The sequence below is a fragment of the Microcaecilia unicolor genome, chromosome 3 (genome assembly GCF_901765095.1).
Source record: "Microcaecilia unicolor chromosome 3, aMicUni1.1, whole genome shotgun sequence".
NCBI classification, from domain to species: Eukaryota; Metazoa; Chordata; class Amphibia; order Gymnophiona; family Siphonopidae; genus Microcaecilia; species Microcaecilia unicolor.
In genome coordinates, this window is record NC_044033.1 from 78,235,875 (window position 1) to 78,253,096 (window position 17,222).

At 43.5% G+C, this 17,222-nt stretch overlaps 1 protein-coding gene across 1 annotated transcript in view; it reads left to right on the top strand.

Annotated features, from left to right (window-relative positions):
* Positions 1–17,222, top strand: part of KCNH1 (potassium voltage-gated channel subfamily H member 1) — a 573,175-nt gene that overhangs the window by 274,498 nt on the left and 281,455 nt on the right. Inside the window, exon 9 of the mRNA XM_030196093.1 lies at positions 3,892–4,144. Within this exon, the coding sequence (XP_030051953.1) occupies positions 3,892–4,144 (253 nt within the window). The remainder of the gene's footprint in view (positions 1–3,891; positions 4,145–17,222) is intronic.

The window sequence follows — 17,222 nt, forward strand, 5'->3', positions numbered from 1 at the left end:
TCTAAGAATATTGCTGACAATTCCTGTCAGTGTGGCAAGTGGTGAGCGATCATTTTCACCGGGGGGGGGGGGGGCCTGATCATTTTCACGGGGGGGGGGGGGGGGGGCGTGATCATTTTCACAGGGAAGGCGCCAACTGATAGTCTGCAGGGGGGCGCCAGAGACCCAAGGCACGGCCCTGGGGTGAAGGACCTCCTTTGCTATGCCTCCTTCACTATTTGCTCACACCTTTTTCAGTAGTAGCTCAAGGTGAGTTATATTCAGGTACACTGGATATTTCTATGCCTCCGTCCCTGCGACGGCAGTTGAAGATGTCCAAAATGTGGGTGTTTGTGAGAAGGATGTCAATGCCCCCTTTATTTATTTGGATTTTGGATCACAAGTAGCAGCTGTGTGATTTGAAATGGCCTCCTCTGGATTGTAAGACCAGTGCTCTAACCACTAGGCCACTACTCCACTCTGCTCCACTCCCTTGAAATTTGGCCATCCCTGTGGGGGGGGGGGGGCAGTATGCAGGTCCCTGGGGGGGCGGAGGTATGTGTGTGTCAGCAGAGGCATAACGAAGGCGTGGACATCCTTCTTTCAAACATTTTGGACATCCTCAACTGTCCCCTCCACAGGGATGGCCAAATTTCAAGGGAGTGGAGTAGAGGAGTGGCCTAGTGGTTAGAGCACTGGTCTTACAATCCAGAGGTGGCCAGTTCAAATCCCACTGTTACTACTTGTGATCCAAAATCCAAATAAATTAAGGGGGTGTTGTTGGAGGAATAGCAGGCATGGACATCCTTCTCACAGAAACATCCAGGCATGGAGGTCCTTCTTACAAACATCCACATTTTGGATCCACTGCCATTGCAGGGACAGAGAGAGACATAGCGAAGGACGTCCTCAACTGCAGTCACAAGGATGAAGGCATAGCGAAGGACTTCCTCAACTGCTGTTGCAGGGACGGAGGCATAGCGAAGGACGTCCTTCACCCATACTCTAAAAAGACAAAAGTTTTTAAAGTTGTTTTTTTGGGGGTGGGAGGTGGTTAGTGACCACTGCATGCCTTTTTCCATTCAGTTAGTGCATCAGTTAGTCTACTGCAGTGCCCCCTAGGGTGCCCAGTTGGTGTCCTGGCATGTCAGGGGGACCAGTGCACTACGAATGCTGGCTCCTCCCACGACCAAATGCCTTGGATTTGGTCGTTTATGAGATGGGCGTCCTCGGTGTCCATTATGACCAAAAACCGGGGACGACCATCTCTAAGGTCGACCTAAATGTTGAGATGTGGGCATCCCCGACCGTATTATCAAAACGAAAGATGGATGCCCATCTTGTTTCGATAATACGTGTTTCTCCGCCCCTTCGCGGGGACGTTCTGCGAGGACGCCCTCAGGAAAACTTGGGCGCCTCATTCAATTATGCCCCTCCACGTGGTTTAAGTTAGGGCAGCCTTTCTGCTGGCCCAAATAAATCCACATAGCTATACAAGAGCAAACAATGTCACTGAAAATTCACAGATAAGGCAGTTAAGCCCAAGGATCGTGCCGACATTTTTGTAACTTTATTTTTTCAATTTTGAAGTAATTTCAATTCCCTTCCCAAGACCCAGACGCTGCGGTTTGTGAACATTTTTGATGCAGCTTCAGTATGTTTATGTTCATGTTTATTCAGGTACTTGCTATACCACCTTTTAGCCAGAGAACATCAAACCGATGTACAATAGTAAATATGTGAAAAGGAAAATAACTCTAGTTGTACATTGGAAAGAGGAAAACGCCGCATCTCAAGAAAGGTATAGTAGAATTGGAAAAGGTGCAGCGAAGGGCGACTAAAATGATAGCGGGGATGGGACGACTTCCCTATGAAGAAAGACTAAGGAGGCTAGGGCTATACAGCTTGGAGAAGAGACGGCTGAGGGGAGACATGATAGAGGTATATAAAATAATGAGTGGAGTGGAACAGGTGGATGTGAAGCGTCTGTTCACGCTTTCCAAAAATACTAGGACTAGGGGGCATGCGATGAAACTACAGTGTAGTAAATTTAAAACAAATCGGAGAAAATGTTTCTTCACCCAACGTGTAATTAAACTCTGGAATTCGTTGCCGGAGAAAGTGGTGAAGGCGGTTAGCTTAGCAGAGTTTAAAAAGGGGTTGGACGGTTTCCTAAAGGACAAGTCCATAAACCGCTGCTAAACGGACTTGGAAAAATCCAAAATTCCAGGAATAACATGTATAGAATGTTTGTACGTTTGGGAAGCTTGCCAGGTGCCCTTGGCCTGGATTGGCCGCTGTCGTGGACAGGATGCTGGGCTCGATGGACCCTTGGTCTTTTCCCAGTATGGCATTACTTATGTACTTATGTACTTATGGAGTCAGAGAGAGCGAGGAAGAGGGAGGAAATACTAACTGTCAACTGAGCCTCAGCCGGGCTTTCCCCCCAGTTAAAAAAGATAATTAAGGAGGGTTATTAAATGCCTGGGAAAACAAGTGGGCCGTTAGGAGACAGCGGAAATGAGGATAAGAAAGTGCAGATCGCAAGTCAGGAGGGACACAATTCCAAAGAGATGGTGCCTGGTGAAAGGAAGCTGAGTGATGAGTGGACTCTAGCCTAGTTGTATGTACCGGAAGAATAGCGAGAAGAAAGTCAAAAGCAGAGTGCAGGACACATCTGGGGTGGTAGGGTGTGATCAGAGCAGCGAGGTAAGGACGGGAAACTGAAAGAAGAGCATGAAAAGTGATGGTGATGATCTTTTGAATGATTTGAGATTTAATGGGAAGCCAATGGTGATGGTTTAACAGCGGGATGACATGATCGAACCATCTAGCCTGGGATGGGATGCGAATAGCCTTGTTTTGCACCATTTGGAGTTTCTTAATTGAGATAAGTGGAAGGCTAGCATAGATGATATTTCAGTAGTTGAGCTTAGAAGCCATCAGAACATGGAGGAGTGTAGCACAACTTTTATTGGTAAGTTAGGGATGGAGGGAATGGATAAGACAAAGTGAGTAAAAACTATTCTTTACGGTAGCAGAGATATGAGAAGCAAAGGTAAGGGTGCTATCGATACGAACGCCAAGATACTTGAAGGAATTGACTATGTGAATAGGTGTTCCTTGAATAAATGAAGAAAGTATGGGGTGGGTGTGGTGGCCAGTTGCTTAAAAGGAAATAATGGGAGGAAAGCCAGGTTATGACCTTATCGATGCAGTTCTGCAGAGAAGTCAAATCAGGGTTATAGGGGTTGTGTAAGGAAACTAACAAAATGTCATCTGCATAAGGGTTTCTTAAATGAGGGAAGCCAGGGGATTGAGAAAGATATTGAAAAGTAAGGGGGAGAGGATAGAACAGAGTGAGATGGAACGTGGGATGGAGACCTGAAATGATCTATCTATAAGAAAGGAGGTGAACCAGCGGAGAACTGTATCACAGAGTCCCATGGATCCGAGTCTGTTGAGAAGCAGAGAGTGACTAACTAAGTTAGCAACATGGCCTTTGCCTGGTCAATTGGTGAATAGCAGTCACTGAGAGCACCTCTTTACTTTGAATCCCTTATTTGTCCTGTTTGTCTGTCTCGAATAGATTGTAAGCGCCATAGAGAAGGAACTGTCCGATACATGTTTAGTGTACAGCACTGTGTATATCTAGTAGTGCTATAGAAATGATAAACGATAGTAGTAGAGATCAACCACTATTTAAAAAGGCAGGTTACAAAACATTTGTCTATATTTTGTATTGGAAAGTGGGCTAAACTAGCTTCATGAGGTTCTTTTCATTGATAATAAATGTTTTGTGACTGTAAAATACTTTTTCATTGCACTATGAAGTAACTGCTTTGCAGTCAGGGAAGGTCATCTACCTTCCATTATAGCATGAAAAACACTGATTCTCTCATTTCATTTTAGGTGTTACAGATTTGCCCAAAGGATATGCGAGCAGACATTTGTGTGCACCTGAACCGGAAAGTTTTTAAAGAGCATCCTGCTTTCAGACTGGCTAGTGATGGATGTCTGCGAGCTTTGGCTATGGAATTTCAGACTGTACACTGTGCCCCAGGAGACCTGATTTACCATGCAGGAGAGAGTATAGACACCCTGTGCTTTGTGGTTTCAGGATCTCTAGAAGTAATCCAGGATGATGAAGTAGTTGCGATTTTGGGTAGGTCTCTCTTGCCATCCACCTATCTGCCTGTCTGTTGTCTATATGTATGAAGTTTATGCTTCTGTATTTAATGCGTATTCAGTAAGGATGCACACAGGGAAAACATTTTCAGCTTGTTTTAGTTTGTTTGGGTTTTATTCCCTCATTTTCGTGATATTTTTGGTTTATTCCACATATTTTTAAAATAAAAAACATTACGTAAGTACATAAGTATTGCCATACTGGGAAAGACCAAAGGCCCATCAAGTCCAGCATCCTGTTTCCAATAGTGGCCAATCCAGGTCACAAATAACTGGCAAGATCCCAAAACAGTACAAAACATTTTATACTACGTATCCAAGAAATAGTGGATTTTCCCCAAGTCCTTTAGGAAGCTGTCCAAACCTTTTTTAAAATCTGCTAAGCCAACCGCCTTTACCACATTCTCTGGCAACGAATTCTAGAGTTTAACCACTTGCTGAGTGAAGAAGCATTTTCTCCGATTCGTTTTAAATTAACTATATTGTAGCTTCATCGCATGCCCCCTAGTCCTAGTATTTTTGGAAAGTGTAAACTGACGCTTCACATCTACCAGTTCAACTCCACTCATTATTTCATAGACCTCTATCATATCTCCTCTTAGCCGCCTTTTCTCCAAGCTGAAGAGCCCTAGCTGCTTTAGCCTTTCCTCATAGGGAAGTCATCCCATCTCCTTTATCATTTTTGTTGCCCTTCACTGTACCTTTTCTAATTCCACTATATCTTTTTTGAGATGCGGCGACCAGAATTGAACACAATATTCGAGGTGCGGTTGCACCATGGAGCGATACAAAAGCATTAGAACATCCTCATTTTTGTTTTCTATTCCTTTCCTAATAATACCTAACATTTTATTTGCTTTCTTAGCTGCAGCAGCACACTGAGCAGAAGGTTTCAACGTATCATCAACCATGACACCTAGATCCCTTTCTTGGTCTGTGATTCCTAATGTGGAACCTTGCATGATGTAGCTATAATTCGGGTTCCTCTTTCCCACATGCATCACTTTGCACTTGCTCACATTAAACGTCATCTGCCATTTAGACGCCCAGTCTCCCAGTCTCATAAGGTCCTCTTGTAATTTTTCACAATCCTCCTGCGATTTAACGACTTTGAATAACTTTGTGTCATCAACAAATTTAATTACCTCACTAGTTACTCCCATCTCTAGGTCATTTATAAATATGTTAAAAAGCAGCAGTCCCAACACAGAGCCCTGGGGAACCCTACTAACTACCCTTCTCCATTGAGAATACTGAACATTTAAACCTACTCTCTGTTTTCTATCTTTTAACCAGTTTTTAATCCACAATAGAACACTACCTCCTATCCCATGACTCTCCAATTTCCTCTGGAGTCTTTTATGAGGTACTTTGTCAAACGCCTTCTGAAAATTTAGATACACAATATCAACCGGCTCACCTTTATCCACATGTTTGTTCACCCCTTCAAAGAAATGTAGTAGATTGGTGAGGCAAGATTTCCCTTCACTAAATCCATGTTGACTTTGTCTCATTAATCCATGCTTTTGAATATGTTCTGTAATTTTGTACTTTATAATAGTCTGTACCATTTTGCCTGGCACCGACGTCAGACTTAGCAGTCTATAATTTCCTGAATCTCCTCTGGAACCTTTTTAAAAAATCGGCGTTACATTGGCCACCCTCCAATCATCTGGGACCACGCTCGATTTTAAGGATAAATTATGTATTATTAACAATAGCTCCGCAAGTTCATTTTTCAGTTTGTAGAATTGCCCCATTATATCCTCCAGGTTTACAGAGAATTCATTAAGTTTCTCCGACTCGTCAGCTTCGAATACCATTTCTGGCACCGGTATCCCACCCAAATTTTCCTCGGTGAAGACTGAAGCAAAAATTAATTTAATCTCTCCACTACGGCTTTGTCTTCCCTGATTGCCCCTTTTACTCCTCGGTCATCTAGCGGTCCAACCAATTCTTTTGCCGGCTTCCTGCTTCATGCATCCTAATTAATAACACATTTCATTCCTAGCTTACCCCAACCCTCCCCCCTTTTACAAAGCCATGCTAGCGGCTGCCATGCGGCAATTGTGACACAATCCATTCACTGTGTTGGCATTACCACATTGGCAGCGCCTAGCACAGCTTTGTGAAAGGAAGGAGGGGGTTGAATGTGTTAAATTGATTGATTTAAAGTGTGCACTTTAAATATTGTGCATGATTCTGATCACTGCATCTCAAGAAAGATATAGCAGAATTAAAAAAAAAAGGTAAAGAGAAAGGTGACAAAAATGATAAAGGAGATGGGACAGCATCCTTATGAGGAAAGGCTAAAGGGGCTAGGGCTCTTCAGCTTGAAGAAGAGAAGACTGAGGGGAGATATAAAATAGTGAAATAGTGAGTGGACTGGTACACGTAGACTTAAATTACTTGTTTACTCATTCCAAAAATACAAGGACTAGGGGACAAACAATGAAGCTATTAAGTAGTAAATGTTGAAACAAATTGGTGAAAATTTCTTTACTCAACGTGTGTTTAAACCAGTGGCGTAGCCACAGGTGGGCCTGGGTGGGCCAGGGCCCATCCACTTAGGGCTCAGGCCCACCCAACAGCAGCATATATTTAATGCTAGCTAGTGGGGATCCCAAGGTCCGCCAGCTGAAGACCTCCCCCTGATGGTGCTGAAAACACTGCTCTCCACTTCAGCAGTCTAAGCTTCCTAAGCTGCTGATACTGGCCTCATCGCATTGGGGGGAGGGGGGAGGAGAACACTTGGTGCCCACCCACTTCTTGACTAGGCCCACCCAAAATCTGCTGTCTGGCTACGCCCCTGGTTTAAACTGGAATTTGTTGCTAGAGAATGTGGTAAAAACAGTTAGCTTAGAGGGATTTAAAATCTTTTAGACAAGTTTCTAAAATAAAAGTCCATAAACCATTATTAAGATGGACTTAGGAAAATCCACTTCTTATTCCTTTGATAAGCAGCATAAATTCTGTTTTACCATTTTTTGATCTTGCCAGGTACTTGTGACCTGGATTGGCCACTGCTGGAAACAGGATACTGGGCTTTATGGACCTTCTGCATATATGCTTTAGGATTCATAGTGCATCTGAAGGTTTAAAAAAACCCCATCTTTAATCCTGTTATCCTATATATCTGATTGTTAGGCTGCAAGGCATTACATAGTTAGGAACCAAGAACAAGCAAAGCTAAGGGAGGGATTCTTCAAGGTGTGGTAAAAGATCGCCCTTTACCGCACCTTGATTCCCTGCGAGATCGAACATTCTGCAGATACCGATATCCAAAAGTTGCTGAGTCCCACCTTACAAGAATAATGCTGCATGTGATCCACCTCGCAAGCAGCACTATTCTTGCAGCTGGGGAGCAAAGGGCCACAAAGCCATGACCTGATGATCCCAGGCTGCACAGAGAGAGTCCCCCCCTCCCAGTCCTGCCTGCACCCCCCCCCCCACGTGACACTGCTAGGGGCACTATTTGCAGGAGCAACTGGACAGGAGTGACTGGGCTTCACTTCAGCCCTTGGACCCTCTCAGACCCCTGGATGACCCCCCTGGACCCCAGATCCTCTCTGAACCACCAATGTTATTTCACGGGCAGCTCCTTGGGGGGGGGGATCATGTGGGGGGATTTTAGGTAGGGGGTGCAGGCAGGATTGAGGGACCCTCTTCTTGAGGCTCAATGCTCCTGGGCAGGAAAATAACCCCAGCAAAAAGCTAGGGTTATTTTACTATATTTTTTTGGCCCTAACATGAGTTGCAATGTATCACCGCAAATTGGATTAGGGCATTTGTGTAGTAATGAGATGCAAACCATATATTTGCATATTTTGCATCTCATTACTAACTAACCCAAGGCAACTTAAATATCACTATAGTATATTAAGTCAAGCGGTGTTAGGGCCATTTAGGTTGCATTTTAGGGTTAAATAATGAGTGTTAAGGTTGTAACGCCACTTGAGAAATCCTCTCCCTACATGTTAAATTTATTAATTGTCTTTAATATTCTAAATGAGAATGTGAGGGAACTTCTTCTAAAGTACAGAAAAATTTTGCATGCATTCTGTAAGGGCCAAACCTGTGAAGTAACAATTGGGTGTGTTCTCAGCATCCTTCCCATATAATTACCTCACAGAAAAATCTTTACTGTGTGTGAATGCAGTGACTGTACAGATGCACTTACAGCATGTGGTAAGTTCCAGTATGCTAGGGGAATCAGGTTTGATTCCCACTGCAGCTCCTTGTGACTCTGGGCAAGTCACTTAACCCTCCATTGCCCCAGTTAAAAAATAAATAGCTGTATATTTTATTTACAGTGGGGGAAATAAGTATTTGATCCCTTGCTGATTTTGTAAGTTTGCCCACTGACAAAGACATGAGCAGCCCATAATTGAAGGGTAGGTTATTGGTAACAGTGAGAGATAGCACATCACAAATTAAATCTGGAAAATCACATTGTGGAAAGTATATGAATTTATTTGCATTCTGCAGAGGGAAATAAGTATTTGATCCCTCTGGCAAACAAGACCTAATACTTGGTGGCAAAACCCTTGTTGGCAAGCACAGCGGTCAGACGTCTTCTGTAGTTGATGATGAGGTTTGCACACATGTCAGGAGGAATTTTGGTCCACTCCTCTTTGCAGATCATCTCTAAATCATTAAGAGTTCTGGGCTGTCGCTTGGCAACTCGCAGCTTCAGCTCCCTCCATAAGTTTTCAATGGGATTAAGGTCTGGTGACTGGCTAGGCCACTCCATGACCCTAATGTGCTTCTTCCTGAGCCACTCCTTTGTTGCCTTGGCTGTATGTTTTGGGTCATTGTCGTGCTGGAAGACCCAGCCACGACCCATTTTTAAGGCCCTGGCGGAGGGAAGGAGGTTGTCACTCAGAATTGTACGGTACATGGCCCCATCCATTCTCCCATTGATGCGGTGAAGTAGTCCTGTGCCCTTAGCAGAGAAACACCCCCAAAACATAACATTTCCACCTCCATGCTTGACAGTGGGGACGGTGTTCTTTGGGTCATAGGCAGCATTTCTCTTCCTCCAAACACGGCGAGTTGAGTTCATGCCAAAGAGCTCAATTTTTGTCTCATCTGACCACAGCACCTTCTCCCAATCACTCTCGGCATCATCCAGGTGTTCACTGGCAAACTTCAGACGGGCCGTCACATGTGCCTTCCGGAGCAGGGGGACCTTGCGGGCACTGCAGGATTGCAATCCGTTATGTCGTAATGTGTTACCAATGGTTTTCGTGGTGACAGTGGTCCCAGCTGCCTTGAGATCATTGACAAGTTCCCCCCTTGTAGTTGTAGGCTGATTTCTAACCTTCCTCATGATCAAGGATACCCCACGAGGTGAGATTTTGCGTGGAGCCCCAGATCTTTGTCGATTGACAGTCATTTTGTACTTCTTCCATTTTCTTACTATGGCACCAACAGTTGTCTCCTTCTCGCCCAGCGTCTTACTGATGGTTTTGTAGCCCATTCCAGCCTTGTGCAGGTGTATGATCTTGTCCCTGACATCCTTAGACAGCTCCTTGCTCTTGGCCATTTTGTAGAGGTTAGAGTCTGACTGATTCACTGAGTCTGTGGACAGGTGTCTTTCATACAGGTGACCATTGCCGACAGCTGTCTGTCATGCAGGTAACGAGTTGATTTGGAGCATCTACCTGGTCTGTAGGGGCCAGATCTCTTACTGGTTGGTGGGGGATCAAATACTTATTTCCCTCTGCAGAATGCAAATAAATTCATATACTTTCCACAATGTGATTTTCCGGATTTAATTTGTGATGTGCTATCTCTCACTGTTACCAATAACCTACCCTTCAATTATGGGCTGCTCATGTCTTTGTCAGTGGGCAAACTTACAAAATCAGCAAGGGATCAAATACTTATTTCCCCCACTGTATTTATTTATTGGGATTTATTAACCACCTTTATGAAGAGATTCACCCAAGGTGGTGTACAGCAGGTACAGTTTAACACCAAACTTACAATTTTGGTAATAGCTTAACAATAGTAAAATAGCCAAGAATAGACATAAATACAAAAAATGAGGAAAATTTAAAAACAGTAAATTGAAACCTAATAATAGAGCTATCATGAAACAGCATTAAAACATGATATGTAAACTGCCTTGATTGTAACCATAGAAAGGTGGTTTATCAAATCCCGTCCCTTTTCCGTTTCCCTATTACCTCCAAAGGAATATCCCCACCCATTTCCCAACCCAGTGAAATTAAAACATAAATTAGTGCCTGTTAGCTGCCTTGGTAACACCATAATTGTTACAGCGGCTATGTGCTGTTACCATACACTAATTTACACAATAACTGCTTACCACACTTCAGTAAAATGGCTCCTTGGTTTTAAAGTTGTGGCCGTCCATGAAGACAAAATAGTTCACCTTTAAATTGAAAACTGCCAAGCCCAAGAGACAGTGGCGTAGCAAGGGCGGGGCGGTGGGGGCGGTCCGCCCCGGGTGCACGATGCTGGAGGGTGCAGAGAGCAGCTGCGTGCCTGTCGGCTCCGCTGGTTCCCTGCTTCCTCTGCCCTGGAACAGGTTACTTTCTGTTCCGGGGCAGAGGGAGCAGGGAGCCGACAGGCGCGTGGCTGCTCTCCGCACCCTCCAGCAGCCAAGAATGCACCCGAGGAGGGGCTTGATATGCCGGGTAGGTGGGTATTGCACCGGGGAGGGGGGTGTCGTGCTGCACCCTGGGGGGGGGGGGGGCGGACACCACTGCACCCGGGGGGGGGGGGGGGGGGGTGTGCAGCGGTGATCCAACCCGGGTGGCAGCTGACCTAGGATCGCCACTGCCAAGAGAAAGACTGTGCTACCCTATTATCTGCACATGAATGGCAAGGTGACTGAAAGGTTAAGAGGTTACCATTATAACAATCATTCAATGTGTGCAAATAGTATAACAAGTAATAACCCACAATTGGAAGTCCCCCCCCCCCCCGCACCCTTTTTTTGGAAAATTGCTTAAAATACTCAGGGGCCCTTTTACTAAGCTGCATAGGCGCGTACATGCGTCTTATGCGTGTCAATTTTGAACTATCGCTGGGCGGTAATTTCATTTTTTATGTGCCTCCGCTACGTTTGCCGGAAAAGTTTCTGGAACAAAGTGGTAATGGGGTGGTAATCAGCATTGTATGCGTGCTGATGATTGCTGCACGGTTAACGAGTGAGACCTCATCGCTAAGTCAACGGGTGGAGGCTTGCCTCAGGCCCAAAATGGCTTGCGAAAATTTTCATTTTGCTGCATGTCCATTTTCGGCCAAGAGAAAGGTCTTTTTTGCAGGTACGCTGAAAAGTGGACCTGTGCGCATCCAATACACATGTCTACACCAGCGCAGGCCATTTTTCGGTGCACCTTAGTAAAACGACCCCCCAGTGTACCTGAATTTAATTCACCTTGAGCTGCTACTAAAAAGGTGTGAGCAAAATCTAAATAAATAAATTAAATTATATTAAAAGTAATTTAAAATAAAGATACCTTTACCACACGGTAATTGATAGATGTTGGGGCTCATTAAAAAAAAAAGTCTAAAAAACATCATAAGGTAGCAGAAAAATGTTTTTCTCTCAAAAATGTCCACTCTGCACTTTTCGATACCCCAATTTTTAGACATTTTGCTCCACAGTTCATCCAAATTTCAAGGAGGCGTGTTGGGGGGGGGGGGGTGTTTTGGAGGGATATAGGCATAATATCAAGGGCAACAAACATAGATGTTTTTCTGCAATAATAGAACAAAATGAAAACATCTAGAGCCAAAATTAAGACTTTTGGGCTAGACCTGTTTCAATCACCACTAATGGACCAAAAGGTGCCCTAAATAACCAAGTGACCAGTGGAGTGATTAAGACATAACCCCCCTTACTCCTCAGTGGTCACAGACTCCCCTAAAATGTGACAGTGAGAGTACATACCAGGCTCTGTGACTGCTTCTGATGTTATGGCCATTCCTATTAGAGCAGCAAGCAGGTCCCAGGAATATAGTGGTCAGTGCAGTGGACTGCAGAGAAGAGAACCCAGGTCCATATCCCACTCTAACCTACTGTACCTACATATAGGTGAACACCTGCAGGCATAAGGGCTATTATAGTGGTGTACAGTAGGTTTTTGGTGAGTTTTGGAGGGCTCACCATACAAAATAAGGGGGTAAAAGTGATCTGTACCTGGGACCGTTTAGGTGAAGTTCATTGCAGCGCCTCCTAGGGTGGCTCACTGCTCTGCTGGAATGTCTGTGTGGCCATTATATTAAGAATACTGCCTCCCCTCAACACATCCCAATGGCTTGTTTTTATTCGTTTTTCCCTTGGACCTTTTTTTTTTGTTAATGATCCAAAAAGATAGATGCACTGAGCACAAAAACATAGCAAATGGCCATTTTCAAAACAAAGAGTTGGCTGTTTTTCTGGTTTGAAAATGGCCATGTTTGCTACTGGATTTTTGGACGTTTTTCGCAATTGGATTTAGACGTCATTTCAAAATTGCCCCTCGTTATGTGATAAACTACATCTACAGAGTATACTAGTTCAGAATTTGCCACTTGTCAGTCTAAAGAAACTCTTGGAGAGCACCTGCAGGTGAACACTCTTGAGTTAAAATAAGTTAAATAAGCCAGGAGGAGCGTGCCTTTTAATTTTCAGGTTCCTTTTTGCATTTATATGTTTAAGGGTTTTTTTTTTACTAAGCGGCAATAAGCCCAATGCGGGCTTACCACTCGCTAAACCGGAAGTACCGCCAGGCTACCGCAGCAGGCTGTGTTTACCTGGCGGTAATTGGGCAGTGCTTCGTGCTGCCTGGTTACTGCCAGTTTAGCGCGGGAGCCCTTACTGCCACCTTAATGGGTGACGGTAAGTGTTTCCACCCCAAAATGGCCATGCGGCAAGTGCTTCACTTGCTGCATGGCCATTTCTTTAAAAAAAAAATACAGCCTTTTACCCACTGCAGTAAAAGAAGGCCTCATTAAGTGTCAAAAACACACACTGGCGCCAGCCCAGGCCCCCTTTTGCTATAGCTTAGTAAAAGGACCTCTAAGTCATTAGCCGAGAATGACGTGTATTTCAGGGATAAATGAACTTCAGATGAAAAAGTGGTTTGGGCATAGCTTCATGTGTCGCGATCCCATTCTCTGCATATATCAAACATAAAGGCACTTTTAGCTTTTCAGTTTAATCAACTTTGTGCAAAGTAAATTGAAATAGACTGTTAAAAATATTTCAGACAACTCCAAAGTAATTCTTCAGGATATTCTTTTACTAACTGGCCATAGCATTTCCTGTCACTGATCTATAGCTACTATTTTTAAAACCAGTCTTTGAGCAAATCAATTTTAAGAAGATTTTGATGTGTAATTTATTGATATTTAGAATTGCTGCTGAAGACAGAATTTGAGTAGCAGATGACTTAATGAAAGTCAGTATGAATATGCATAAACACAAAAGCAAGTCTTGCTTAGTCAATTTATGTTTTCAAGTGAAATGGTGATATGTTTAGTGTTAAGTGTTTTTACCAAAACCATAATGTACATTGCTTCAATGCCAGGCCATTTCCGGTGACTTGCATTGAATATCCACTTTATTTTTAGGCAGTTTAAAGATAATCGGTTATATATATAATTGAAGATAGCCAGTTAACTTCAAATCGGCTAAAGATATACCATCTATTTAAGTGACCTAATGTGGCCGCTTACAATAGCCGGATATGCATTGAATATTTGGGGATAGCCGGCTATCTTCTTGACGCTAACAGAGGATATTCAGCAGGAGACAACCGGCTATTCCCCACTATCGCCGGATAGCCAGTTAATTGCCATTTAACTGGCCAGGTGCCATTCCTGGCCGGTTAAATGGTTTTGAATATCAGGAGGAAGCTGTTTAAATCATTAAACAGCTGAAATTATGCATTTATGTATATATATGTATCTATCTGAATTAATTTGGATTTCTTCATTTATTTGGGTGTATTTATTTGGTTTTATCTATTTATATTAATTTGGATTTATTTATTTGGATTTATTTACTGCCTTTTTGAAGAAATTCACCCAAGGCGGTATTTTATCAACGAGTATAGCTAAGAGTATTCTGGGACAGCTTCATGGAACAGCTAGTTCAGGAGCCGACAAGAGAAGGAAAAATACTAGACTTAGTCCTTAGTGGTGCTCATGATCTAGTGCAGGGGGTAACGATACGAGGGCCGCTTGATAACAGTGATCATAATATGATCGGTTTGATATTGACATTGAAGGAAGTGAAACTAGGAAATCAAGTACGCTAGCGTTTAACTATAGAAAAGGTGATTACGACAAAATGAGAAAAATGGTGAAAAAAAGACTGAAAGGAGCAGCTCGCAGAGTAAAAAACTTGCATCAGGCGTGGATGCTGTTTAAAAACACCATCCTGGAGGTTCAGGACAAATATATTCCACGTATTAGAAAAAAGGGAAAAAAGACTAAACGTCAGCCGGCGTGGCTAAACAGTAAGATAAAGGAAATCATTAGAGCCAAAAAACAATCCTTCAGAAAGTGGAGAAGAGAACCAACTGAAAGTAACAGGATAGATCATAAGGAATGCCAAGCCAAATGCAAAGCGGAGATAAGGAGGGCAAAAAAGGACTTTGAGAAGAAATTAGCGTTGGAAGCAAAAATACATAGTAAAAATTTTTTTAGATACATTAAAAGCAGGAAACCGGCCAAAGGGTCGGTTGGGCCGCTGGACGAAAATGGTGTTAAAGGGGCGATCAAGGAGGACAAAGCCGTAGCGGAGAAATTAAATGAATTCTTTGCTTCGGTCTTCACCGAGGAGGATTTGGGGGGGACACCGGTGCCGGAAAGAATATTTGAAGCGGGGGAGTCGGAGAAACTAAACAAATTCTCTGTAACCTTGGAGGATGTAATGGGTCAGTTCAGCAAGCTGAAGAGTAGTAAATCACCGGGACCTGATGGTATTCATCCCAGAGTATTAATAGAACTAAAAAATGAACTTGCGGAGCTACTGTTAGAAATATGCAATCTGTCCCTAAAATCGAGTGTAGTACCGGAAGACTGGAGGGTAGCCAATGTTACTCCGATTTTTAAGAAGGGTTCCAGAGGAGATCCGGGAAATTATAGACCGGTGAGTCTGACGTCGGTGCCGGGCAAGATGGTGGAGGCTATTATTAAGAATAAAATTGCAGAGCATATACAAAAACATGGACTGATGAGACAAAGTCAGCACGGATTTAGTGAAGGGAAGTCTTGCCTCACCAATCTAATGCATTTTTTTGAGGGGGTAAGCAAACATGTGGACAATGGGGAGCCGGTTGATATTGTATATCTGGATTTTCAGAAGGCGTTTGACAAAGTGCCGCACGAAAGACTCCTGAAGAAATTGCAGAGTCATGGAATCGGAGGTAGGGTATTATTATGGATTAAGAACTGGTTGAAAGATAGGAAGCAGAGAGTAGGATTGCGTGGCCAGTATTCTCAGTGGAGGAGGGTAGTTAGTGGGGTCCCGCAGGGGTCTGTGCTGGGTCCGTTGCTTTTTAATGTATTTATAAATGACCTAGAGATGGGAATAACTAGTGAGGTAATTAAATTCGCCGATGACACAAAATTATTCAGGGTCGTCAAGTCGCAGGAGGAATGTGAACAATTACAGGAGGACCTTGCGAGACTGGGAGAATGGGCGTGCAAATGGCAGATGAAGTTCAATGTTGACAAGTGCAAAGTGATGCATGTGGGTAAGAGGAACCCGAATTATAGCTACGTCTTGCAAGGTTCCGCGTTAGGAGTTACGGATCAAGAAAGGGATCTGGGTGTCGTCGTCGATGATACGCTGAAACCTTCTGCTCAGTGTGCTGCTGCGGCTAGGAAAGCGAATAGAATGTTGGGTGTTATTAGGAAGGGTATGGAGTCCAGGTGTGCGGATGTTATAATGCCGTTGTATCGCTCCATGGTGCGACCGCACCTGGAGTATTGTGTTCAGTACTGGTCTCCGTATCTCAAAAAAGATATAGTAGAATTGGAAAAGGTACAGCGAAGGGCGACGAAAATGATAGTGGGGATGGGACGACTTTCCTATGAAGAGAGGCTGAGAAGGCTAGGGCTTTTCAGCTTGGAGAAGAGACGGCTGAGGGGAGATATGATAGAAGTGTATAAAATAATGAGTGGAATGGATCGGGTGGATGTGAAGCGACTGTTCACGCTATCCAAAAATACTAGGACTAGAGGGCATGAGTTAAAGCTACAGTGTGGTAAATTTAAAACGAATCGGAGAAAATTTTTCTTCACCCAACGTGTAATTAGACTCTGGAATTCGTTGCCGGAGAACGTGGTACGGGCGGTTAGCTTGACGGAGTTTAAAAAGGGGTTAGATAGATTCCTAAAGGACAAGTCCATAGACCGCTATTAAATGGACTTGGAAAAATTCCGCATTTTTTAGGTATAACTTGTCTGGAATGTTTTTACGTTTGGGGAGCGTGCCAGGTGCCCTTGACCTGGATTGGCCACTGTCGGTGACAGGATGCTGGGCTAGATGGACCTTTGGTCTTTCCCAGTATGGCACTACTTATGTACTTATGTACTTATAACCAAAAAGTATCTGTTTAAGAGGAAATATTCAGATAGTAAAGCACTAATTTTATAAATGTTTTTCCAACAATAAGGCTTTTATCAAATTGTGCTGCGGCAACAATACAGCATGCATTTATACGTGTGGAGTATGCAGGTTTTGCTTGGGATATGCTAATTTCAAAAATTCAAAAGAACCTAATAAATGAGGAAAAATACAGACAAAAAGTCCCACAAAAACCCCTCTATATGAAAATGAATATGGAGACTAGTTGAATTGTTGACTCATTAATTGTTAAATTTCTTGTGGCATCTGAACATGGCTGTACGCCAGAAATGCCGCATGCAGTAGGAAATGCGACCGCACTTTGAGTATTGTGTTCAATTCTGGTCGCCGCATCTCAAGAAAGATATAGTAGAATTGGACAAGGTGCAGCGAAGGGCGACTAAAATGATAGCGGGGATGGGACGACTTCCCTATGAAGAAAGACTAAGGAGGC